We start from the raw sequence: 27974 nt of genomic DNA, 5'->3' as shown, positions 1-27974 counted from the left end.
ACGTATCAAGAGTTGCAAGAAAGAATTATATATCTATATATATATATATAGAGAGAGAGAGAGAGAGAGAGAGTATATCACATTTTTTTTTGGGGAGAGAATAACAAATATAGAATAAAAGATAATGAGAAGAATATTCAAAATAAAAGATATAGTTGTAAACACCAAATTATCATAACCATGCTATGTAATAGAATAACATAATATTATTATATAATATATTTATAATAAAATAGGACCACATCTAACAGTCAAAGAAAAAAAAAGATAACAGCTTAAAAACACAACCAAATTAGATCAACTTAAAGTAGAGATGTAAGATTGAATTAAAAATACACCAAAAGAATATACACACAGGCACATACATACATAACACAGAGAGAGAGAGAGAGAGAGAGAGAGAGAGAGAGATTCATTACCCTATGAGAGAAAGAGACCCACCAAAAGAAAAAAAAAAAAAACTATGAGAGAGAGAGAGAGAGAGAGAGTTATCATATTCAGGTGTGGGAAATATGGATTGAATAAGAGATAATAGTTTATTTATAGTAAAGAAGATGGGACAAGAAGAGTCAAAATAAGAGGAAGATGAATGGATAGAGAAAGAGTAACGGTAGGATAGAGAGGAGTGGGAAGATCAAAAGATAAAAGTTAGAAGGAAATGTTGGAGAAAGTGGGAAATTAATAAAGGGAAGAATAACTAAAAATGAGAGAGTAAGAGCTGAAAATAAGTGGATGATGTGGCACAATAAGAGAGTAGCAACATTAACTTCTATGTTTCAGGTTTTTAGATATATATAGATTGGACCTAAAAAAATTTAGGGTGGTCACACATTATTTTTTTTTAAGGTAAAAAAATCATAAAATTTTTAAATTTTATATATAATAATGATTTTTTTTTTCCGGGCCAGGTGGTCTTGTGACCACCCTGACTCTAACTAGGAGCTGCCAGTGACTGCGGCAACAAAATTGAAGTTTTTTAATGTTCTCTTTGATCTTGTTGTATGTAAGATTTCTGAAACGAATCCTTTGTCATAGCATGGTACATTTATCCATAGAAGCTGACACATATATATAAATCGAAGTCCTATGTTGTATTACATATGATGCCACTAAATTTTATTGTGGCTGATCGAACATTTCCTTCATATGTGTCTGCCTGTTGGTTTCCTCCAAACGAATGCTAAATTCTCAATGCAACCATGGCCCAGATGCATAGATTCAGCTACTCGAAAGAATGGAACAATTCAAGTAGAAGCTGGAACATTTCTATGCCTAAACATGAATTAATATGCCAAGCCAAGTCATACAAACACCAGGTAAATCACTCCCAATGAATGGTGACACAGAAAATCTTAAAAGAGACTGAAAACAAATTGATGTAAACTACCACACAATATCTACATTTCTTCCACCTTTCAAATCTCCTAGGGTACTTCGCAACAGAATTTACAGATGATTGTTGAGACGACTTTTTCTTCATGAGGTCACCTTTAAAGCCATGCATCGCCAGTTAACATGAGGCTTCATGAGCATCCTCTTCCAGAAATTAGATGGACTAGAGCAGGAATTTTCATAGAAAGAACCAAAATCCCAATCCTCAGTTGAAGATGAAAGCGACACTAGTGCAACCACTATAGACCTCATGCTTGGCCTTAGTTGAGGTTCCTCTTGAGTACAAGCATTGGCAAGCTCAACCAGCTGCAGCCGAATCAGCCATAAAATCTTTTTAGAAATAAGATTAATAGTCTATAATTTGCATGTTTATTGTGAGTGAGAAATCACCTTACACACAGAGTCAAATGGGTAATCATCACCAAGTCTAGGGTCCACAAGTTTATGAAGATATTCTCTTGGATTAGGCCGGCTAAGCACATTTTTAAACTGCATCATATCATTAGATACAATTTGGGTAAATTCTCATATAAGCAATTGTTGAACTACATTCAAATAGTAAGCAGAGGAAGGGCAGAGAAAACAACCAAAGCAACAAGTCCCACTGCCTCCATGCCCGATATTAGTTCAAAGAGGACAACTCCAAAAGCATATACATCTATCTTCGGGGAAATCTTACCATATTGAGTATATCTGCACACAAAATGTTGCATTCAGTTTAACTGTTTTTGTATAATAAAACTCGGAAAGATCCTTGAGTTCACAATTAGTTTTCCTGTCAGCGGTGTCCTGGTAGGCACCAAATGTCATATGTTCACAATTTAGGCTCATCCAAAATGTAAAGAATTGTGTGTATAGATACTGCTCCTTATTCTTTGTATGGTCCATATAATGAAGGACAAAGCAATCCTTGCATCTAAACACTGATGAGAAAAAGCTACCTACCATGTCTTGAACATTAGCAATAAAAGTTCAAGAACGAAAGTAAATAAAATTTGAAAGATAACTCAAACATGGATATGTAATACAAATTTCACCACTTTATAATGTGCAAATGAACAATATCTGCTTCAAGAGTAAACAAATAAATGAAATGAAAAATTGAAAAAGAAAATTAGGAAATTCTTACTCTGGAGACATGTATCCAAATGTACCCGCAAGATTTGAGGTCAGCGAAGCAGTTCCATATTCAGTCAATTTTGTTAGCCCAAAATCTGCAACCTGTTACCAAAAAAGTTTAGAATAATGATGGTGATCTCAGTGCTACTACGTCAAAACAAGCATACCTTTCCCCGGAAGTTCTTGTCTATTAGTATATTTGCTGATTTAATATCACGGTGGATGTAGACTGGAACGGTATACTCATGGATGTATTCAAGTCCTCTTGCAGAATCCAATGCAATGTTCACTCTAGTAGACCACGGCAATGGATCCCTTCCTGAAAACCAAAGATACAATAATGCAGTCATGAACATACATTGATAGAAATGAGATGTTCAGTAAGCAGATGCATTATCATTCTCACGTGAGCTGTGCAGATGTTGACTTAAGTCGCCTTTCTCTATATACTCATAAACTAGGAATAAGGAGCCTTCAACGCAATATCCTATTAAGCGAACCTGCATGAAGTTTAACATAGAACGAAAGAGTCACCTTAAGATAATTGAACGATGCAACTGTTAGTTGGGCAAAATAGGCAACTTGATATTAGCTAAGCACTCACAGAAAGCAAATACTGGTTTCACAAAATGTTCTAATAGTTATGTATATACCGAAATCTGAAGCCAGCATTTCTCCCGAGCAAAGTGTCATGTCAAAGAGCGTTATGGCAAAGAGCTAAGAAAATTGTATAAGCCTCTAATAACCAATGAAGTTCAAATAATAAAGTAAGCCAAATACTTATGCTTGCATATACATTTACTTAGAATATTAATCATCAGTAACTAGTTACAACATGATTGGAAAGGTGCAGAATCCATCAGCTAGAAGATTCTGACTTGAGTTTTCTAATGTACAATCTGCTTCTAGTCTCTAACCAAGTTGGCATGATGCCTCAGCCATCAATCGGATTTATTTTGAATTTGAAATCTACCAAAAGAAATTGAAGTAGTGAATAAAATTACAGGGAAAGAATATTACCAGGTTCAAGTGATGAACATTGTTTAAAACCTTCAGTTCAGAAAGAAATTCTTTAGATGCTTGCATATCCATCTTCTTAATTGCAGCTTTCTGCATGATAGTAGGACGAAAGAGTCTGTTAGAATAAATTTTAAATGCTTAAATTTATTATTTCCTAACGGCTTAAGCTTTGGAATAAGTGGTAGTTTATCATGGTATTAGAGTAAATGTGAAAAAATTACATGGTTTTTGAATTCTCAAAGAGGACTGCTAGTGCTACGACATACAACGGTTGAATTTATATGATTAGATCCTAAAGTTCTGACAGTTTGGATGTCTACTCCAAAAATGCCATGAGATTTTATGTGACTTCAGAGATGACGGTGGACCTTTTGCTCTTACTATGGTGCTTTCAAGCCAATAAGGCTCATGTTACATCATGGTTGGAATGTATATAGGACTCAGATTCTGAAGTATGACAGCAAGACAACAATGTAAGATTCAACAAACCTCTCCTCGTAATTCTGCATGGTAAACAGATCCAAAGCCACCCTGCCCAATCTTATTATTTAGGCTGAAGTCATCAGTAGCTATTGCAAGCTCTTCATATGAGAACTCAACAGATTTGTCCATAGTAATACCTGTGAGCCCAGACGAAGGAGCACCAGTAAAAGAAACCGATTCTTAAGCTTTCTTTTGGAATTGTGTACAAAAGCTATGTCATTGCAAGGAAAAACTCATTATATGTGATTATAAATTTTGGGAAAATGTGAGAGAAACATGACCTTGCAAGTGATGCATATGGTACACCCTTTTGCAATTTTTATGTGTTTTCCTATTGGAACCTTACAAATAGTTTGACCCAATAACAGATGAGTTAGCAAGGCTGTCAAATGATGTTACTAAACTAGCTCTAATCGTAGCCACAAAGAGTAGCTTCACCATTTCTAACCAATATTGCCGCCAATAAGTCCTAGGCTAGAGGTGATAGCCAAGAAACAAGAAAGCAATAAAGCAAAACGCACCGAGGGAGAGTCACCTATATTTGTTGTTTGGCTCTGTTTTTGAAGGCACTAGAGGTCAATATCTTGAAGCATGCCTTATTATCAGGCTTTATTAGAAACACAATTGTGGGTTGGATGCATATGGTAAATGGGGTGTATGTTTCATGCATGGAGGCAATACCCAAGACTATGCTTCAACACATCCAATGTGCTATAAAATGAAGGTGTAAACTTTCTTCATTGAAAATTTCTTTATGGGTCTTATGATACTGCTCAAGAAGTATCTATTCATCCAAATTCACATTTCTCATAATTTGAGATATAAAATATATGCGATAAATGAAAATCAAAGCATGGAAAAATATGCAGAGAAAAGGCATTTCCCAAAAATAAGTTTTGCAACTCATAACAGTTAACTCTTTATCATTATTCATATAGAAATGAGTGGCACTTACCAAATGATCATTTCAAATTTAAATGTCTCTCTTCAATAAATAAAATCGATAAGATGGTTCACCAAAGCATAAGTATTACCATTTCTACGTTGAAGATACTGGCGTCGGGATAGGGGAGTTGATGCCACCACAACATTCCCCACATACAGACAAAATGCCAAAAAAATAGAAGCTCCAGCAACTGCTACTATAGGCCTGCAAGCAATGGCTCCACTAAAATACCTTCTTAAAATGCTACCGCAATGTAAGCTTGAAATATTGGAATAATAGTTACTTGATTAAATTCACTATTTCTATCAACTTAAAATTTTTGATTTAATGGTAGTTTATCATCATATTACACTAACTGATTCTGAAATGAAATCCTGTATCTAGCTTAAACTTTTGAAATAAGTGGTACTTTATTTTAAATAACACTAAAGCTCATCTTGGCATATAACTTTTGGCCCCAGACAGCAAAAGGGAGAACAGATAAGAAACACTGAAGAAATTTTCGTGGGAAGACTCAACCACGTGCTGCAAAAGAGGGGGTAAATGGAAAATTTTATGTAATTGTTAGTCAACTTGAAGAAGTTTTTGAAGCATAAAGCAAGAATATTGTTAGAGTCATATTTTCTATGTAATTTGTTAATTTTTTAACAAAACGCATTTTACTTGTAACTATTCACAGATCTGTGAATTGCGCGTGATAATATTATTGTTTTAGTTATTATTTATTAATAGTTGGTTTTTCATTATTTTTTAAGTTAATAAAAATCATATATATACTTTTTCTTAAACCTTTATACACACGCACACATATTTTTTATTTATTTAATGTGAATTTTTACATATATAAACACTATATATTTCACTTTTTTATATACATAAAACAATAGACTACTACTCTAAAATGATAGTGGCTAATTGGTTTTATCATTTTTTTCATGATCTCATTTGTAACGTTTTTTACTATTATCGTATATTTACTAACTGATGATTTATATAACAGAAACGTTAAATGAGAGGTAGCATCGTTCATTAGATTTTCAAAAGTAGGAGTGAATGAATATATATATATATATATATTAAATCAAGTTATAAGAAATGTCGAAAAAGGGATTTTAAAATTTTCTAATTTTATTTCTTATGTAATTGCTATATTTAGTGTGATATCCTTATTAATTCTTTTTTTTTTTTTTTTAATTTAGTGTTTCTAAATTGACATTTATTTTGTATTCTATTTTCCCTTTGATGCATTGGGTGTGAGAATGAATGTGTCCCTAACATTCCTTCACTTTATGAGGAAAATTTTATTAATTGAATTAAAGTAAAATGTTTATGTAAGGACGCGATTTGTAACGACCCGTAATAACGTTGGGTTCGCACGCAAAAGGCTCAAACAATATCATTTGTAGAGCGTGGATTTGAAAGGCTAGGCCTTGGTCATAAGACAGTGGGTTTTCCATGGTGTTCATACATAATTAAAGTGTGTGCGCCCTAGGAGTCTTTCTCCAGGAGGCGGGTTGGGAGGCTCTGGTTTTTGGCCATTTTTCCCAGCCCCCTTTCTGGATTGTCCCATTTTCCTTTTATACTAGCATGTGTTCCTTATCCTTCGTCCACGTGTAGGATCGACTTTTCCAAGACTGATACTTGTCCCATCAGCCCATATCCAGAGTGGTTGGGGGTGGTTATAAAAGCTGGAGAGTATGGCTCTGTCAGGTGCAAAGTATTGAATGGCAGTAAGGGCAACTTTCCTTGGTCGTTACACTTTCTAGCGTATCCTTCTCTATTGACCTAGATATTTTTAGATTTTTTCCAAGCTGCTCCTATACCGTTTTTGCCCTTCCTTTCAGTGAGACCTCGGACATGCCGAGGACCGAATCGTCCTCGACTGTGTTCCAAGACTATTTTGTACTCGTATTACCGAGCTTGGGCTATAACCTTCCTCGGCTCGGGCCTTGGGCCCCAATGAATAAATGGGCCAGGGCCTCAATTTATTGGGCCCCACAGTTTATATGTTTAATTTTTTAAAATAAATGAATAATAATATGTCAAAGATAAAACAATATTTTAACCTCACTAAGTTACTATTCTATTCAATTATTTTGCCAAATTTTTGTATTGAAGTTATAGATTCTATCTTCAGATAGACATTTGTGTTAGATGATTTATATATATAATCTACTGTTCAAATTAAGAATTCTCTATCATATGTTACTCTTTAAAGATATTATTAGCTATATAGATGGTACTTTTGGTTTATGAGACAAGATCAATAAAATGCTATTTTTATATAATAATATCTAAATGATATTGCAATGTCACGATGGATAAGTTGGTCTTATTTTACTATATAATCTACGTAATCATGTATTTTATAAATTTGAAGAGTTATATATTGCGTAATTCATTCATATGTTCATATGATGAAAAAAAAATTGTTTTTTCATTTTATTTTATTTTATATTTCCACTTTATGATATATGATTTATTGATTGTGAGAAAGAAAAAGATGTCGATCTATGTTTTGGAGAAAAATATACCTATAAGAGTTGATTCGCATACATATTTATAGTATACGTGGCTATAAGTTAATATAATAGTTCTCACACTATAAAATAAAAGATAACTTTTTTATTGCATTGTGTTTTCATACATATCTTACTATATATAATATCTGACTACAAAATAATGAAATATATTATGTCACACTACAAAAAACTTCTAATTTAAAACATGATTTCAAATAACACATATTGACTTTAAAAAAAAAAAAAATACTACAACAACAACAATAATAGAACATATGGAGGACGTGGTTGAATTTAAATGCTAAATAAAATAATATGAGAAGAAAAAAGGTAAAAATAAAATATATAACAATAAACACCAAATTAATTATCTCTAAATAAATACCAAATTATCCAAATCATGCTATGTAATATAATAATATTACATTCTTATATGCTATCTTTAATTATTTATAATGCAATATGATAAAATTTAACAATAAAAGTGAACCAAAAAAAAAAAACTTAAAACACAATTAAATTGCATCAACCTAAAGTAGAGTTCTAAAAAAAAAAAAATTATCAACCTAGAGCAGAGATGCCCAAAAAAAAAAAGAAATTGCCAAAAATTGAGAGAGAAAGAGAGAGAAATAAAATTTTTGTGAGGAAAAATTATGCATATAATGGAAGAGAGAGTGTGTCAAATTTATACTAAAAGGATGATAATAAGAAGAAAACAAATAAAGGAAGATAAAGGGAAAGATGAAGAGTGAAATTAAAATAAAGAGTAGTGGGAAGATGAAAATGTAAAGGGAATGAGAAAGGTTGGAGAAAGTATAAATGTTAAAAAAATGGGTACAATTTTATTTATTTTAATTTAAATAAAATATTATATGTTTAATTTTTTTAAATAAAAAATAAGATAAAATATAAATAATTTAATTATATGGAGGATGTGGCTAAGTTTAAATATTGAATAAAATAAGATGAGAAGAAAAAGAAAGTGAAAATAAAATATATAATAATAAACACCAATTACCCAAATTATATTATGTAATAGAATAATATATATATTATATTATATTCTTATATATTATCTTTGACTTTTTTAATAACACAATAGAATAACATTTAACAATCAAAGAGAACAAAAAAACTTAAAATACAAAACTAAATCGCATCAACCCAAAGTAGAGTTATAACGAACACAAAAATAACTTAAAACAGAGATGCTAGAAGAAAAAATACTCCAAAAAATATTGAGAGAGAGAGAGAGAGAGAGAGAGAGAACCTTTTTGTGAGGGAAAAAAATGTAAATGATGGAAGAGATAATGACAAATTTATAGTAAGATAGTGTGAATATGAAGAGCCAAAATAAAGGAAGATGAAGGGAAAGATTAATAGCTATATTAAGGTTGAAGGTAGTGGGGAGATGAAAAAGTAAGAGAGTAAAAGATGAAGAGATAAAATAAAGAAAGATGAAGGAAAAAATGAATAGTGATATTAAGGTTGAAGATAGTGGGGAGATGAAAAGGTAAGGAAATGAGAAATGTTAGAGAAAGTGTAATTATTAAAAAAAAAAAAAAGTAAATGTTAAAAAACAATTATAGGAAAATTGGAAAGAAAAAAGGATAATGGCGTGAATGTTGATGTGGCTCAACTGGAGCGTAGCAACAATAAATGCTATGTTTCAATTTTTAGATGTATATAGATTTGTTAGGATCATATTATCTATGTAATTGGTTAATTCTTTGACAAAACGTACTTTATTTGTAATTAGGTAGATCTAAATTGGGTGTAACATATTAAGAAATATGTTGTTCAAACATATTAAGTGGTTTCATCAAAGACATGAAAATTGATCCAAGAAACAAGTGAAGAAAAACTAATTCATTAAGTCTCGACAGAAACTCGATAGATACTACTATTAAGGATTAATGAAGAAGCTCGACACAAGCTCAATCTATTGAGATTTACAATTTCAGAATTTTCAGATCTGAAATTTGGCCTATGATGACTTGTTAGATTAGGGTTTCTTTTCTCACAACCCATATATAAGGCTTATTTTAAAAGTCATCAAGTACGGAAACAGAGACCTAGAACTCATATACTTTGTGTGAAGCTACTGCATTTGTGTGCCTTAGGGTTTTGTAACCAGGTGCTTCCTGATCTTCATTGTTTATGAAGTTAAGAAATTTGCAGCCAACAATAATTATTCAAGTTGTTGGAGTTAGTCACATACTAAGATTCGTGAAAAGGAGTTAGTCACAGATTAGAGATTTGTGCAATAAAGGAAAAAAGGCTACTACAAGATCAAGTTCAATTGGGTGTTGGAGCGAAGGTTTGACTGTAGATTGGTATTTTGGGATAAGTCAGGGTAGTGGTAAGATTCCTCATATTTGTAATTGCTTGATTATTGATTAGTGAATTTTTGGGAGTGATGACCTTAAATTCACTCAGTGGAGTTTTTACCTTGTGAGAGGTTTTCCCCATTTGTCAACAAATTACTATGTCAATTTAATTTCTGCTGCATTTAGTTTATTTGGTGATTTGTTGGTGCTTCCACGATTTGCATGTAATTTGACCTAATTAATCAACTTGGGTAATTGAATTAATTAATCGGGGTCAATCTATCTTAACCTAACATAATTGGGTAGATCTAAGTTGGGTTTAATATATCAAGAAGTATGTTGTTTAAACATATCAAGTGGTATCATTAAAGACATCAATGTTGATCCAAGAAATAGAGATTTGTGCAATAAAGGAAAGAAGATCACTACAAGATTAAGTCCAATTGGGTATTGGAGCGAAAGTTTAACTATAGGTTGATATTTTGGGATAGGTCAGGATAGTGGTAAGATTACTCATACTTGTAACTGCTTGATTATTGATTAGCGAATTTTTGGGAATGGGACCTTATTCACCCGATGGGGTTTTTGCCTTGTGAGAAGTTTTCCCCATTTGTCAACAAATTATCGTGTCAATTTAATTTCCACTGCATTTAGTTTATTTGATGATTTGTTGGTGCCTCCACGATTTGAATGTAATTTGACCTAATTAATCAACCTAGGTAATTGAATTAATTAACCAGGGTCAATCTATCTTAACCTAACATAATTGGATAGATCTAAATTGGGTTTAATATATCAAGAAGTATGTTGTTCAAACATATCGACCGATATCATTAAAGACATGAGGGTTGATCCAAGAAATATGTGAAGAAAAACCGTTTCATTAAGTCTCAACAGCAGCTCGACAGATGTTGCTATCGAAGTTTAATGGAGAAACTTGACACAAACTCGATTTATCGAGATCTATGATTTTAGAATTTCCAGATTTGAAATTTGGCTCATGATGACTTAGATGATTAGAGTTTCTTTTCTCATAATCTTAGTCATATATAAGACTTATTTTAAAAGTCATCATACACGAAAATAGAGACCCAGAACTCATAAGCTCTGTGTGAAGTTATTGTGTTTGTACGCCTTAAGGTTTTGTAACCAAGTGCTTCCTAATCTTCATTGTTGATGAAGTGAAGAACTTTGTAGCCAACGACAATCATTCAAGTTGCTAGAGTCAGTCACATATTAGGACCTGTGCAAAAGACTTAGTCACAAATTGGAGACTTGTGCAACAAAAGAAAGAAGACTACTACAATATCAAGTTCAATCTGGTATTGAAGCGAAGGTTCAACTGTAAGTTGGTATTTTGAGATAGGTCAGGGTAGTGGTAAGATTCCTCATATTTGTAACCGCTTAATTATTGATTAGTGGATTATTGGAAGTGGTAACCTTAAATTCACTCGGTGGGATTTTCGCTTTGCAAGAGATTTTTCCCATTTGTCAACAAATCACCGTGTTTATTTAATTTCTGTTGTATTTAGTTTATTTGGTGATTTGTTAGTGCCTCCACGATTTGCATATAATTTGACCTAATTAATTAACTTGAGTAACTAAATTAATTAACTGAGACCAATCTATTTTAACCCAACAAATATAATATTTATTTCAATATGAGAGCATGTCTAGATGGCATTGGCATGACTTACTTTAGTGGTGGAAATGTTCGATTTTGATCTGCAAAATAAAAATGAAGCCAAATTAAACTTTAGAACCATGCAGACGTGAGATACTTTGAGGAGCAAAACCATTTTGCTAATAATAAATGATACACAAATGGAGTAGACATCTCAGAGAAGAAAACTCCACCACCTGTTCTGCAAGAGAGAAGGGCGGGGGGGATTGTAATGTAATTATTAGTCAACTTGAAGTGTTTGAAGCATAAAGCAATAATATAACATTCATTTCAAACTGAGAGCTTGTCTATATGGTTTGACTTACCGTCGTGGCGGTAGCAGAAATTTTCTACTTTGATCTGCAAAATAAAAGTAAAGCCAAAAATCTTTAGAATGACTGCTAGCAAAGCTTCTACTATGCAGTCATGAGATGTTTTGAAGAGCAAAACCATGTTTTTACTGATAAAGGATACAAAAGTAGAGTAGATATTAAAACCTTGAATTTAAATTCTACTGCGCAACAAGGTAACTCAGTAACAATATCAACAAATAAATGCACTTTTAGCTGAAAACTTAATAGCTTTTTGTTCAAAATTTTTTACTAAAAATATTATAGATAAAAACTAAAAATTAAATAAAATAAGCTAATTATTATTATTTGGTTAAAAGGAACAAGCAATAAAAGAGCCAAGGGGGAGTTTAGCATTAGTTTTAATTTTTAACTTTTAATCTTTACGTACATCTTTTTAAAATCTTTATTTTTCTTCATATCTTTAAATTTTTTGAAAATACAAAGTATACTTTAGTATATTTTTATTAAAACTTTTTTATAAAAAACTAAATAAGTTATTCCTATACTCTAAGAAATAGAGCCCAGGATTAACTTGGGGAAATAAAGACCAGAAGTGTCCAAAGATAAAAAAGGAAGAACACAATCAAGGGGAAGGGAGTAATACAAAAGGGGATCCACTTGGCAACAACCCATCCTTGCAAGAGAGTCCACTGCCTTGTTAGCCACCCTGTAGCAGTGCCGAAGCTTGAAATTACTGAACAAAAGGGCATCCCTGCATTCATTAATAATGAGGGAGATTACTCTTTAAAAAAAAAAAAAAAAATCCTTACACCGCCAATTCTGCTGTGTATATCGCTCAAATCCGCCCCTGTTCCTTTTCATCCAATCAACTCCAGTTGATCCAATCCGCAACAGAGGGCGACTGGTGTCCAGTGAATACAGCCTCCTCCTCCTCCTACGCTGGGCTCCTTTGGCATCTCTCATCTATGTGTTTGTGTTATTTTGTTTTACACCCAGCTTCTTCTTTTTCTGTTTTCTTTATACTCAAAAGTGTAATGGTTTCAACTTTTTTTTTTTATTTTTTGGGTTAAAAGGGAGCTGCAATAATATTAACTCGCCTTGCTTGCTTACATACTAAGCTAACATTATTCTATTTTATTTTCTATTCCAAATATTAGAGCATTTACATCACCGTACATAAATTTTTCTATTCTATACGTTTAAAGTCTATTTTTTTATTTTACATACTTATTTTTATAAAATACCAATATTAATTTATCTATTTTATACTTGCTTTTATTTAAATATTATTTTTCTCACATTTTATTATTATTCACAACTATCCATGGCCCCACCAACTTTAACCCACACGCCAAAGTATATCTGATCTCTCTCTTTTTTTCTTTTTCACCTTCCTCTTTGTTTCTTTTTTTTCTTTTCCTTCTCCTTCTTTCTTTTCCTCCAATTTTTTCTTCTTCAGCGTCTTTGTCTTTCTTCTTTTTCTGCTAATGCTGAAACAATAAGCTAAAGAGAGAAAACTCTTGGTGGGTAAGCTTTTTTCTGCATTTTCTTCTTGTTCTTTTGCAATTTCGGTTTGATTATTTATATGGGTTTGATGATTTTTTTTAAGGAGAGGGGTTGATGAATTTGGGATCTTGATTTAGATCAAGTTTGAAGAATTTTATGATTTGTTGTTGGATTTAAGAGAAGATAAAAGGATTAAGAGGGTAGAGGAAGAGAGAGATCGAATGAGAGAGGAGAGATAATCAGATGAGAGTCGATAGAGGAGAGAAAAAAAAATATAAAATAATAAATAGAAGAGCTACAGTAACCGTGCATATATGCATGGTTACTGTAACAGTTGTGCATAAATGCACAATTTTACACCCACTGATGTGGGTGTTTTTTTGCTCAAATTGTGTAAAATTAGCCACTTTTTCCATTTTGCACAATTATGCATCAAGTGATGCAATTGCTCTAATTGGATGCTCTATCTCGGACTGTACTGTCAATCACTTTATCAAATTGTGTTGTAGTAACAGAAACTTTGTCATTAGGCTGTGTTTGGTTCATGTAAAATATTTTCCGGAAAATAAATATTTTCCAGAAATGCTATTTTCGAGAAAGAAAAATGTATTTTGGCTGTTTGGTTGCCTCAGAATTCGTTTTATGGAAAATCAATTCCAGTGTTTGGTTCGTTCAAACATTTTACGGAAAATGCTTTCCGTTTTACGGAAAATCAAGCTTTACAACCAAAATAGAAAAAACAAGAGAAGAGAAAATTTGATTAACCATTCCACTGCATCAAATGGGAAAGTAAGAGTAATCTAATTCAACCCAATTCCACACTCACATTTTCCCACCAACCAAACAGACCCACAAAAGAAACAAAACCTAGAAAAAAATTCATCAAATCCGGTCAAATTGAGAGAAGAAGGAAGAGAGAGAGGCGATTGGCTTCGATCTAGAGGCGAGATCGCGCGGCGGAGGCGAAGGCGAGATCGAGCGGCATTGGAGTCGATCTTTGCTTGATCGGCGCGGTGCTGCGATCGACGAGACCGATGGAGTGTAGGTCGTCGGACTGGAGCTCGGTCTGTGGTCGTCGGACTGGAGCTCGGTTTGAGGAGTGCATTGTTGTGAGAGAGCTCAGACCGTGTTGTGTGAGGAGTGGAAATGGTTCGTGGCATGAGCTGGGCTCTGGGTTCGCCAGTGAAGTCGAAGGCATGATCTGGGCTCTCTCTCTCTCTCTCTCTCTCTCTCTCTCTCTCTCTCTCTCTCTCTCTCTCTCTCTTTGTGCATGAGTCCGAAAATGGTTTGAAGTGAAAATTTTGACTGAAACCAATTTCCAGGTCAAAGCCATTAAAACACACGGTCAACTGAAAATATTTTCCGGAAAATTTATTTTCCATGCGCAACCAAACATCCACATTTACGGAAAAGCATTTCTGGAAGTGATTTGAAGCCAAAACAAACACAGCCTATATTTGACAATAGTTTCATGGGTAATTATTATGTAAAGATATTGAGATATATATATATATATATTTTTGTTTGATTATGTACACTGTACTCTTTAAATTTTTGTCAAGGATACATAACCAGATTAAAATTTAATATTTATGTTTTCAAAGTATTAATAATAATTAATAAGAAAATTTTAGTTCCATGAAAGATAGTTAAAAAATTTAATTCAAAATTAATTATTAATAATTTGGAACTATGAAAGAATATAGGGTAGAACTTTACTTAAGGCTTCATTTGAGAGTTTATAAAGAAATGAAATGGAATGGTCATAAAGAAATAAAATTGAATGTATTTAAGTAAAGAAATTAAATGGAATTGACTATTGAGTAATCTTGTTTGGATGTTTTAAAATAAATTAATAGAAAGAAATGGAAAGGAATGGAATGTAAATAACATTGTTTGGAAGTAACATTAGAATGAAATATATATTAATAGGCAAAACTCAGAGAATGTCAAATTATAAATCCAAATTAGAGTCCAATTTTGCATGTGCCTAGATTTATGTGGGGACCACACCATAAATATCTTTCTAGGTGTTCAATTCAAAACTGATAGAAAATTCAAATAGATTCCCAATTTTGCACCACATCTCCCATCTAAGGTTTTCAATTTTTGTGCCAAGTAAGTTATTGTGTCAAATTCATTTCTTAATTTTATTGTGGTATTGGATTTGATGCTCGTGTGTGTGTTAATTTTGTATAAAGATGGAATGTCAAGGAATCACATTCGTGATTGTCAGAAATTATGCAATTTGAGCAGCATCTATGGCTAAAGCCTAAAATCCAAGCACAAGTCAATTCGATTCGCACATAAGGGTCCTCCATGAACAACGCATTAGTCCCCTCTATTTTGCCATCTAATTGCTAATATTTATCTCTCCAACTTTTCTTATTGATTTGTTAATCTTTGTTTGAAAAATTCCTTATATCTTTGTGGCTCAAAGGCTACCTTTTCCATTTAATTTGATAATATGCTATCTAATATCTAATCTTTCTCTCTCTAACTTTTCTCATTTTCATTTGTTAATCTTTCTTTGAGGAATCCCTTCCATCTTTGTGGCAAAGGCTACCTTTTTTTGTTTGTCTAATTTAATAATATATAATATCATATGATTTTGAGTGTTTTATGTTTCTTCCCATTGGTTGAACAACTTGGAAAGTGATAGATTTAAGAGAGGGAATAGATCGCAATTGACATCAACATAAGACTAGCCATGTATATATTTGGATTCTAGGTCTGTTAGTGTTTAGTCCAAAGGAGTCAATACCGTACCCGAGGCTGTACCGATTTGGCCAGCGGTACGATATATTTCGGATACCGATCAATATCGGTGAATCGTTTCGGGTTTACCACTATTTTTTATATTTGTATATATATATATATATATATATGTATGTATGTATGTATGTATGTGTATATATATTATAATAAAAATAAAAGTTTACCATAAAACATTTCCTCAATTCAGAACTAATTATTCATGGTTTTAGACTTTAGTATCAATTAAAAGAAAAAAAAAACACAATATAAAAAATAGAAAGCTTAAAAATTACCATTACATACTAAGAAAACAAATAATACTAATAAGTTAATGCAAATAAGTTATCATTCTGCCTTAACAAAAATTCAAAAATTACAAAACTTAAAAAAAATAAAAATAAAAATAAAAAATTTTCAGTACCAATCGATATTGCCCGAAATTGGCCGGTATGGCCGGTACATGTTTGATATTTAAATCGGTACGAAACGTTGATGTTTCGATACCAGTATACATACTGGCACTGTACATACCGGCCGGTACCAGTATGGTATTGACTTTCTTGGTTTGGTCATTTGTTGGTTCAATTTTGATTTATATTAAGCAAAGTGCTCTCTAATATGTGTTTTTAAAATTCTGCTGGTGAATTAACATTTAATTTATTTTTTTCCCAAAAAAGTGTTTGATATAGACATAGTATTGTTAGTTTATTGTGTGAATTAAAATTCTATATTAATTTTTTGTTCATTTATTTAGGCCAATTTATATAATTTTTTAGCTTACCAAGTAATTGAAGTTCTGATATCTAATTGCAACTCTCTTACGAAAAACTTTTAGTTAAGTAAAGCCCATTACAGAACTAATTAAAACTTTTTTACCATCTATGAGTAATTACATTGGAACAATTGTGTTGTTAATTGGTCTAGACTAGCTAGATAATAGATGCACAAGCACAACAACTGGATGTTTGTTTTGGATGGATATGCTTAGAATGGTAGATTCTAAATAGAATCCATATTTTAAAGTTGAAGCAGAACCAAAATCTAAATAAAATCCATTTAGCTTTTAATTGTAATTTAATTTTACGTTAAGTGCCCATTTTAATTTTCTTAATTTTGCTATCAAGTAACTCATTCATAATATTTAACATGAAAATCAAAATCACTTCTTTATTATCCCTACTATTAAAAGTTACAACCTAATTATTTTATAATAACATTGCTATATACCCCTCATTTTATAGAACAAAAAAAAAAAAAAAAAAAAATTCTAGCATAAACTCCGTGTGAACAATGTTGTTGCTTGTTATTTGCTTTCAAAATTCAATATACAGTAGCTAAAAATCAAACTATGTAGATTTCTAAGTGTGCTGTAAAGAATTTCATTTTTCACATATTTATTCAACAAAATAAATATTTTCTGAAAAGGAAAAAAAAATATTTTTTAAAGGTCTATGCATGGTATAAAAAAGCTCCTCTAATGAGTGTTGCCAAAACAAAACAAAAAAAATATAATAAAGAAAATCTAAAATTGGCCAAGAAATCCCACACTTCGACCTAGACATTAGTGTCAATAGGACACCTTTGCGCTCATGGTCCAGGCAACCAAATAACATCTCCTTATACATTGGATTTTCCATAAAAAAATATGTAGGCCTCAGTCTTTGAAATTGGTTCCAATTCCAGTATGCCCAAAACTATGTGAACTTCTACTCCATGACTTTGAAAAGCATTTTGCCATATCCTCAGTCACCTTATCAATTGCCATGGATACGTTATCAAATGACTGAGAAATTATATTTTCAAGTTCATCATCTTCTGCTGCTTTTCTTTTCTTGCTTTTAAAAGCCATTGCATTTTGTGACAACACTTGAGAATTTACAACATTAATTTTTGGAGACCTCATTTGATGACCTTTTTCGACTTCAATGTTCTCCAAAGAAACTTTGGGATATTATTATGTCAATCTCATTAATAGTGTTTGATATAGCATACTTAGCACGTTTCTCCTTTGCAACTTCAACACGATCACCTTTTACTGTATCTTAAGCCCAAAGTTGTGCCATCTTAGGGTAGTTGGGCATAGGTGTTGTCATCCACTTCTTGGCAGCAGGTTTAGTTTATTACAAACCAAGAAAAATGGTAATACAACAAATATATAATTATGCAATACAAAATTAAAGTCACAAAAATCGTAATTTACCACTATGAGTGGCTCCCAAACTTTTGGTTGCTATCCATATATATAAAGAATCATTTCATCCAAAACCACTCAATCCATCTTTAAATATGTCATGGCATTCATGATTTTTTTTTTTTTTCCAATGTTTTTTGTAGATTTTTCACATTATCATTGTTAATCTCCATATGAAATTTATCAACCAACTCTTTCACTATGTTATCATATGCCTTAGAGGTAAAAGTTCTATTAACTCTTTCACCTATGTTCACTTGATGTAAAAAAGTATCTACTAAAGCACTATCCACAACACTAGTCCATTGTATTTCTTTGCTTGGATTCTTACCATTTTTCTTTGATATCTTGCCCATGCTATAATTAATAGGAAAAAAAAAAAAAAAAACACATATAAAATAATATGTAGATATTAATATTAATTATTGAAAGAGAGATAGCAATATCAAACTATAAAGAGAAATTTGCATAACATTTATGTTTAAGAGCGATTGAAATTTTGAAACATGACAGCATAGTCTTAAACAACACGATAACAATAAATCCAAAAGCTTTCACATTTGGACATAGTTTTGTCACATGGCTAATAGTCTAATACTATAGAATCCCTTATAATATCTGGGCTTTATAATTATTCCAGGAGAATTTAAGTATTGCAAAGACATTTTATAAAAAGTATCTAGACTTAACATTCAAAAACTAACAGTCTATTGTCTAATGATTCTAAAATTATTCGATGCAGTTTTCCTTGGCTTATTGAGGCCAGCAGATGGTAATCACACAGTTTTGATTAGGTAAAGCTTTCTAAAGATTTCATGGATATCAAAGCTAAACACAGAATTCTCCTTACTAAGATTTGGAGGTATAAAGCACTTAATTATGAAAATACATAGCACTATCCCATTACTGCAAAACTGAAAATGAAAAATAGTTTCTTTGGACTACCTTGTAGACCCAGAGATTGAAGACACTAATAATGAGTTGCAGAAAAAACTAGAATTCATACACAAAAGACAATGATAGGGACTGAAACTTCATAATTAGCAATATTATAAAGCAAAATAAAAATATACTTATGATTGAATAGAGATTTTTATTTATAAAATATATTTCAAGTTTTATTTTTATACCTCCAAACTTTTCACAATATTAACTAGAGGTATTTTACAAAGACAACCTCCAAATTTCTGTTGAGAAAATAATATGCATTAGGAAATCTTACACGGACAGCCTCCAAATTTCTTCCAATGAAACATAATGAAGGCAATTTTATTGCATAAAGACTACAAAATATAGCATCTTGTCTAAAAGTACAATATTTTGGTGAAGATGACAGACGTGAGAGCACGACATTTGATCAATGGACGGCAACCACATTATCATAACCAAACAATATGCCATATTTACTTGTGAAGTGTGATAAATTTGTATATTCTGATTGCGGACTGCCATTTTGGTTGTTCTAAAATTCCTCAGCAAGAAGTAGTTTAATTTACTTGTTTGAAGGCTATAGCTACATCTATGTGTGAAAGCCAGAAAGAAAATGAAATACAACATAGACACCAATGTGTTAAATACATAGATAATAACCCTCTGGAGTTTAAATACAAGAAATGAAACCGACAATATATATTGACTGTGTGTAACATGCTAACAGTGTACAAGAGACCTTTTTATGCATTGGCAAGAGTATGTGTTGTTTACAAGTAAAGTGCAGTACTATATTACAATGGACCTAAGCCCGTTGAGCTGATATTCTAACACAACAAAATCAAATTTTCTGAAGTAACTCTTTCATCTTGTTGTATATGAGATTTCTGACAAGAATCCTTTGTCATAGCATGGCACACTTTTATCCATATCAGCTGACACATACATCAAAGCCCTGTGTTGCATTAGATAGGACGCCTTTAAATTTTATAGTGGCTGATCACACATTTCCTTCATCTTTGTCTGCCTCTTGTTTTCTTCCAAACTAATACTAAATAATGCAACCATGGCCCAGATGCATGGATTCAGCTAGTAGGAAGAATGGAACAAGTTGAGGCTTTACAACTCCAGGTTGCACATCAAGAAGGAAACCATTGCACAAATCTTTTAGCTAAAGGAAGGAAGTAGTTGGACTCTTTTGTGTTTTATTTGCATCCTCCTAATGCTATTTTATGCCATAATTGTTGGCTGATACATGGGGTGTTAGTTACTCTAGATGGTGTTGTACTTAATTTATGCCTCTAATTTCAAAAAAAAAAGGGGGAATAAGTTCAAATAGAAGTTGGAACATGTCTAAGCCTTAACATGAATTAATATGCTGAGCAAAGATGTATAAACACCAGGTAAAAAACTCACAATGAATGGTGGCACAGAAAAATCTTGAAAAACTGAAGACAAATTGACATAAACTACTACACAATATCTACATTTGTTCCACCTTCTCTCAAATCACCTATGGTACTTATTGACAGATATTTACAGAGGATGGACATATCCAAAACAATTGTTAATTAGGACTTTTTCTTCATGGGGTCACTTATCATTTATCAAGGCATGCATCACTAATGAGCATGAGTCTTCATGGTTATCTTCCTGTCATTAGATGGACTACAGCAGGATTTTCATAGGAAGAACCAAAATCCCAATCCTCAGTTGAAGATGAAAGCGACATTAGTGCAACCACTATAGACCTCATGCTTGGCCTTAGTTGAGGATTTTCTTGTGTACAAGCTTTGGCAAGCTGGACCAGCTGCAGCCAAATCAGCCACAAAAGCTTTTTAGAAATAAGAATTTTTTTTGGTTGATAACTTGATAGTTATAATTTACAACGATAGGGAGGTGGATTCAAATCTTGGTATTACTAATAAAGGAGAGAAGGCTATGCCACTAAGCTATAAGACTCTTGGTAGAAATAAGACTAATAGTCCATAATTTGCATGCTTATTGTGAATGAGAAATCACCTTCTGGACAGAGTCAAACGGGTAATCATCACCAAGTCTAGGGTCCACAAGTTTATGAAGATCTTCTTCTGGGTCAGGCTGGCTAAGTACATCTTCAAACTGCATCATATCAATAGATAAAATTTGGGTAAATTCTCAAATAAGTAATTCTTGAACTACATTCACAAATAGTAAGCAGAGGAAGGGCAGAGAAAACAACCAAAGCAATAAGTCCCATTGATTCAGGAACATATTCATCTGTGTTGACAATAGCTTCCTTGCCTGATATTAGTTCATAGAGGACAACTCCAAAAGCATATACATCTATCTTTGGGGAAATCTTACCATGTTGAGCATATCTGCACACAAAATTTTGCATTCAGTTTAACTTCTTCTTTTTTTGTATTATAAAACTTGGAAAGATCCTTGAGTTCACAATTAGTTTTCCTGTCAGTGGTATCCTGGTATGCACCAAATTCACAATTTAGGCTCATGCATGGAGGAAAAAACTAATTGAACCACCACCCCCCCCCCCCCCCACACACACACACACACCACACACACAAAAAAAAAAAAAAAAAAAAAAAAAATCATCTAAAGAATTGTGTGTATAGATACTGCTCCTTATTCTTTGTATGGTCCATATAATGATGGACAAAGCAATCCTTGCAACTAAACACAGATGAGAAAAAGCTACCTACGATGTCTTGAAAATTAGCATTTAGCAAGAAAGGTTCAAGAACGTAAGTAAATAAAATTAGAAAAATAACTCAAACATGGATATGTAATACAAATTTCGCTACTTTATAATGTGCAAATGAAAATTTTCTGTTTCAAAAGAGTAAACAAATAAATGTAATGAAACATTGAAAAAAAAAAAAGATTAGGAAATTCTTACTCTGGAGCCATGTATCCAAATGTACCCACTAGACGTGTGTACAGCGAAGCACTTCCATATTCAGTCAATTTTGTTAGCCCAAAATCTGCAACCTGTACCAAAAAAATTTAGAATAATGACGGTGATGTCAGGCCTACTACGTCAAAACAAGAATACCTTTCCCTGGAAGTTCTTGTCTATCAGTATATTTGCTGATTTAATATCACGGTGGATGTAGACTGGAACGGTATTCTCATGGATGTATTCAATTCCTCTTGCAGAATCCAATGCAATTTTCACTCTAGTAGACCATGGCAATGGATCCCTTCCTGAAAACCAAAGATACAATATGCAGTCATGAACATACATTGATAGAAATGAGATGTTGAGTAGGCAGATGCATTTTCATTTTCACCTGAGCTGTGCAGATGTTGACTTAAGTTGCCATTCTCGATATACTCATAAACTAGGAAAAAGGAGCCCTCAACGCAATATCCTAATAAGCGAACCTGCATGAAGTTTAACATAGAAACAAATAGTCACCTTAAGATAATTGAACGATGCAACTGTTAGTTGGGCAAAATCAGCAACTTGATATTAGCTAAGCACTCACAGAAAGCAAATACTGGTTTGACAAAAAGTTCCTAATAGTTATGTATATACCAAAATCTGAAGCCAGCTTTTCTTCTGAGCAAAGTATCATGTCAAAGAGCATTATGGCAAAGAGCTTAGAAAAGTGTATAAGCCTCTTAACAACCAATGAAATACGAATAATAAAGTAAGCCAAGTACTTATGATTGTCATATACATTTACTTGGAATATTAATCATCAGTAACTAGTTACAATTATTAGGGTTTATGCCCTAAAATCCAATTTATTGACATGTTATAAATAATTAAATTGTTTAATTATATGAGACTATTTATAAATGAACTAATAGAACATTATCATAGTTCTTAAGATGTATTGTACGTGATTTAGTTACAAAATACATAAATCACAAGTTCCTTGTAAACTCAAAATATAGTTCGTAGTCGGTGATGAAATTAGGCGTTTTATTTGCAAAGACTATAACGCATCAACTAAGATGGTTTGTCTGGATCATAGAAGTGGAGACTTCTAGTTGATGTGCTGATATGTCTTAAGTGTGTAAGACATTGAACTGGACCGCTGTGAAATTAATTATTCAATTAACAGCTATCACCTGAATAATTAATCTCACGACTTCTAATTTCATAGACTCTCAATCCTAAGAGAATAGTAAACCCGATCAAGAAATTTAGGTTACTTTGGTATATCAAGAGTGAAATCTAGTTTCACGGTTAAAATCTTAGTATATTGGGTAACCACACATAGTATTGAGGCAACACATATTTTCAAGATGGAATCCATAATCTCTTTCTATAGAGACATGAAATATCCCATTGAGATAAGTTTAATGAAACTGGTTATTTAGGGTCGGTCACTTTAGTAAAGTGTTACTAAAGTTCATATTTTATTAAATTAGATTTCATAAATATGAATAACTAAAAGATTAAACTGGGTACTCAAGGAATAAAATAGTTGTTTACAAGATGACAGTTTATTATGACTTTGTTCACTATGAATGTTTTATGGAGGGGTTAAATGATATCATATTAGAGTCTTGGGATATAATTTATTAATAAAATCTAGAGTGCAATTATATTTCTATAGTGATACTTGTTATATAATTAATGGTAATTTTGGAGTTGTCAAGAGTTGACAGATAAGTGTGAGGCCCATTGGAGCTAAAGTCTTATTAGTCCATTTGGTCTCATCCCAAGCCACACACTTAAGCCCAATTGGGCTGGCCCAAAAAGATAACCCAATTAGATAATCAGTTATTTATTTAATAATAGTTATTAAATAAAGTAACTACCAAAGTAGGTAAAAAGTATGTATGATTAAAAGAAGAGAAAGCAGTTTTTCTGTACAAGTTTTTTTTGGAATTCACTTTTCTAAAGGAAAATTAATTGAGAGACCACTCATCTTGGACACTATGTGGAATTGGGATGAAGATTGAAGGTATTCTCAAATCTTGTTTTTGAATTTTACTGCACTAAGGTACGCTTTCTTTTCTTTGTTCTAGAATTCAAGGTTACATGTTATCTCTCATGAATGAAGTAGATCCTTGTATTGCTTCTATTGTGGGTTTTGTATGAGATGCAAAACCAGTTTTTCCGACAACAACATGATTGGACAAGGTGCAGAATCGATCAGCTAGAGGATTCTGACTGAGTTTTCTAATGTACAATCTGCTCCCAGTCTCTAACCATGTTGGCATAATGCCTGAGCCATCAATAGGATTTATTTTGAATTTGAAATCTACCAAAATAAATTGAAATAGAGAATAAAATTACAGGGAAAGCATATTACCAGGTTCAAGTGATGAACATTAGTTAAAACCTTCAGTTCAGAAATAAATTCTTCAGATGCTTGCATATCCATCTTCTTAATTGCAGCTTTCTGCATGATAGTAGGACGAAAGAGTCTGTTAGAATAAATTTTAAATGCTTAAATTTATGATTTCTTAACAGCTTAAGATTTAGAAATAAGTTGTAGTTTATCATGGTGTTGGAGTAAATGTGAAAAAATTATATGGTTTTTGAATTCTCAAAGAGGACTGCTATGACATACAACGGTTTGAATTTTTATGATTAGATTCTAAAGTTCTGACAGTATGGATGTCTAAATGCCGTGAGACTTCAGAGATGGGGTGGACCTTTTGCTCTTACTATGGTGCTTTCAAGCCAAGAAGGCTCATGTTACATCATGGTTTGAATGTATATATGACTCAGATTCTGAAGTATGACAGCCAGACAACAATGTAAGATTCAACAAACCTCTCCTCGTAATTCTGAATAGTAGACAGATCCAAAGCCACCTTGCCCAATCTTATTATCCAGGCTGAAGTCATCAGTGGCTTTTGCAAGCTCTTCATATGAGAACTCAACAGATTTGTCCATGGTAATACCTGTGAGCCATGACGAAGGAGCACCAGTAAAAGAAACCAATTCTGAAGCTTTCTTTTGGAATTGTGTACAAAAGCTATGTCATTGCAAGAAAAAACTCATTATATGTGATTATAAATTTTGGAAAAATGTGAGAGAAACATGAGCTTGCAAATGATGCATATGGTACACCCTTTTGCAATTTTTAAGTGTTTTCCTATTGGAACCTTACAAATAGTTTGACACAATAACAGATGAGTTAGCAAGGCTGTCAAATGATGTTACTAAACTAGCTCTAATCGTAGCCACAAAGAGTAGCTTCACCATTTCTAACCCATATTGCCGCCAGTAAGTCCTAGGCAAGAGGTGGTAGCCAAGAAAGCAATAAAGCAATACGCACTGAGGGAGAGTCACCTATTTTTGTTGTTTGGCTCTGCTTTTGAAGGCATTTGAAGTCAACATCTTGAGGTATGCCTTATTATCAGGCTTTATTATAAACACAATTGTGGGTTGGATGCATATGGTAAATGGGGTGCATGTTTCATGCATGGAGGCAATACCCAAGACTATGCTTCAACACATCCAATGTGCTATAAAATGAAGGTGTAAACTCTCTTCATTGAAAATTTCTTTATGGGTCTTATGATGCTGCTCAAGAAGTATCTATTCATCCAAATTCATAATTCTCATAATTTGAGAAATAAAATATATGCAATAAATGAAAATCAAAGCATGGAAAAATATGCAGAGAAAAGGCATGTTCCAAAAATAAGTTTTGCAACTCATGATAGTTAACTCTTATCATTATTCATATAGAAATGAGTGACACTTACCAAATGATCATTTCAAATTTAAATGTCTCTCTTAAAATAATTAAAATCGATAAGATGGTTCACCAAAGCATAAATATTACCATGTCTATGTTGAACATACTGGTGTTGGGATATTGCAAGGAGAGTTGATATCTCCACAACCTCCTCCTTCTTCTTCTTCCTTCCATATACCCCCACATACAGACAAAATGCCAAAATAGATGCTCCAGCAACTGCTGCTATAGACATGCCAGCAATGGCTCCACTTGAAATACCTTCTTAAAATGCCACCGCAATGTAAGCTTGAAATTATTGGAATAACAGTTACTATATTAAATTCACCATTTCTATCAACTTAAATTTTTGGATCTAATGGTAGTTTATATTAGAGTAACTGATTCTGAACTGAAATCCTATGTCTAGCTTAAACTTTTGAAATAAGTGGTACTTTATCATAAATAACACTAAAGCCCATATTTGGCATATAACTTTTGACCCCATACAGCAAAAGGGAGAACAGATAAGAAACACTGAAGAAATTTTCGAGAGAAGACTCAACCACCTGTGCTGCAAAAGAGAGGGGGAAAAAATGGAAAATTTTATGTAATTGTTAGTCAACTTGAAGGAGTTTTTGAAGCATAAAGCAATAATATAACAGTTATTTCAATCTGAGAGCACGTCTAGATGGCAAGACTTACTGTAGCGGTGGAAATGTTCCATTTTGATCTGCAAAATAAAAATAAAGCCAAAAGTTTAGAACTACGCAGACGTGAGATGCTTTGTAGAGCAAAACCATATTGGCTTGCGAATAATAAATGATACACAAATTGAGTAGATATCTCAGAGAAGAAATCTCCAACACCTGTTCTGCAAAAGAGAGAAGGGGGGGGAATGTAATTGTAAGTCAACTTGAAGTGTTTGAAGCATAAAGCAAAAATATAACATTCATTTCAAACTGAGAGCTTGTCTAGATGGTTTGAATTACTGTGGTGCTGGTGCTGGTGGAAATGTTCCGTTTTGATCTGCAAAATAAAAGAAAAGCCAAAACTTTAGAATGATTGCCAGCAATGCTTCTACTATGCAGTCATGAGATGCTTTGAAGAACAAAACCATATTTCTAATGATAAAGGATACACACATTGAGTGGCTATTGAAGCCTAAATTTTTAACCTGCATGCTTTAAATTCTAATGCACAAGAAGGCAACTCAGTAGCATCATCGAAAGATATCAACAAATAAATGCACTTTTAATAATTTTACGGGAAAATATACTCAGTTTTTTGGAATATGGAAATACTTAATGTACTCCTTGTCTGTTGAAAGCGACATAGCTTGTAAAGCCAACATGTGTGTCAAGTGGAAGTGGTACATATTCCATCTCAGATGGTGTTATGATCGGACAGAGGAAACCGAGCCTAGATTAATGGGATGTTATGTTAAGTCAAAGACCTAGGAAACCTAATCTAAATCTATGGGATACACATGTTATTGAGTCCATAGGACTAGGTTGGGAAACCGTGACCATTTGTAATCAACTTAGGGAATCTTAGGGGGTGTTTGGTTTGTGTTTTCAAACAATCATTTTCAATTCTTAAACAACATTACACGTATTTCTACACACTTTTTCACCCACACGTATTTTCACAAATGTTTTCAAATAACAATTTTTAATTTTTAAACACATGTATCAAACGGGCCCTTAATGTGTCTTGAGTGTATTTTGAAGTATGTTCAAGTCCAAGACAAGACCAAGGTTCTACCCAAGAAGACCCAAGTTTCTGGAATCTCGACACCAACTCGATCCCTACTCAACCAATCGAGATTCACTAGACTCGATCAATCAAAACAAGATCTCAATTGATAGAGATTCATGTAAAATCAGGTTTCCAATTCATTTCAGCCAACTTTTTTGATCTAGGGTTCTTGGTTTTCATACCAGGTATAAAAGCAATCTAGGGCAAGTTTTTATAGACTTTTTGAGAGTCGTGTATTTTACACAAGCATTAGAGATTTTTCAAGCTCTTGTCAAGCATGAACTAGAGATCCAAGTTCAAAGTTCTAAAGATCCAATGATCAAGGTGAAGTTGCTACAATCTGGTTACATTAAAGTTGCTAGTGTGAATCTTCAAATGGGTACT

The 27974-nt window shown here is 32.6% G+C and overlaps 2 protein-coding genes across 7 annotated transcripts; both read right to left on the bottom strand.

Annotated features, from left to right (window-relative positions):
* Nucleotides 1–1145: 1145 nt before the first annotated feature.
* On the bottom strand, nucleotides 1146–12821 carry LOC115989187 (chitin elicitor receptor kinase 1-like). Of its 6 annotated transcripts, none has more exons than XM_031112847.1 (14): nucleotides 12599–12821; nucleotides 12433–12540; nucleotides 11802–11835; nucleotides 11673–11677; nucleotides 11510–11537; nucleotides 5049–5182; nucleotides 4021–4160; nucleotides 3532–3621; nucleotides 2918–3011; nucleotides 2679–2830; nucleotides 2522–2613; nucleotides 1980–2085; nucleotides 1783–1881; nucleotides 1146–1698 (listed from the first exon to the last, which is right to left on the bottom strand). In XM_031112847.1, the coding sequence occupies exons 1-14, from the start codon at nucleotides 12750–12752 to the stop codon at nucleotides 1477–1479; spliced, it is 1458 nt and encodes a 485-aa protein (XP_030968707.1). In that variant the 5' UTR covers nucleotides 12753–12821; the 3' UTR covers nucleotides 1146–1476. The 6 variants fall into 6 exon arrangements, with proteins under 6 accessions (XP_030968707.1, XP_030968708.1, XP_030968709.1 ...); XM_031112848.1 differs by having other exon boundaries at nucleotides 5049–5164; XM_031112849.1 differs by having other exon boundaries at nucleotides 12433–12522.
* A 7718-nt stretch (nucleotides 12822–20539) lies between these two features.
* On the bottom strand, nucleotides 20540–26860 carry LOC115989253 (chitin elicitor receptor kinase 1-like). The gene is made up of 13 exons (XM_031112923.1): nucleotides 26822–26860; nucleotides 26699–26703; nucleotides 26535–26562; nucleotides 26399–26403; nucleotides 25938–26111; nucleotides 24917–25047; nucleotides 24450–24539; nucleotides 22467–22560; nucleotides 22229–22380; nucleotides 22073–22164; nucleotides 21395–21533; nucleotides 21196–21294; nucleotides 20540–20983 (listed from the first exon to the last, which is right to left on the bottom strand). Exons 5-13 carry the CDS (start codon nucleotides 26083–26085, stop codon nucleotides 20819–20821), a joined length of 1110 nt encoding a protein of 369 aa, XP_030968783.1. The 5' UTR covers nucleotides 26086–26111; nucleotides 26399–26403; nucleotides 26535–26562; nucleotides 26699–26703; nucleotides 26822–26860; the 3' UTR covers nucleotides 20540–20818.
* Nucleotides 26861–27974: the final 1114 nt, after the last annotated feature.

Source organism: Quercus lobata, chromosome 5, assembly GCF_001633185.2.
Source record: "Quercus lobata isolate SW786 chromosome 5, ValleyOak3.0 Primary Assembly, whole genome shotgun sequence".
Taxonomy (NCBI): domain Eukaryota; kingdom Viridiplantae; phylum Streptophyta; class Magnoliopsida; order Fagales; family Fagaceae; genus Quercus; species Quercus lobata.
This window is presented reverse-complemented; position numbering and strand designations above follow the sequence as displayed.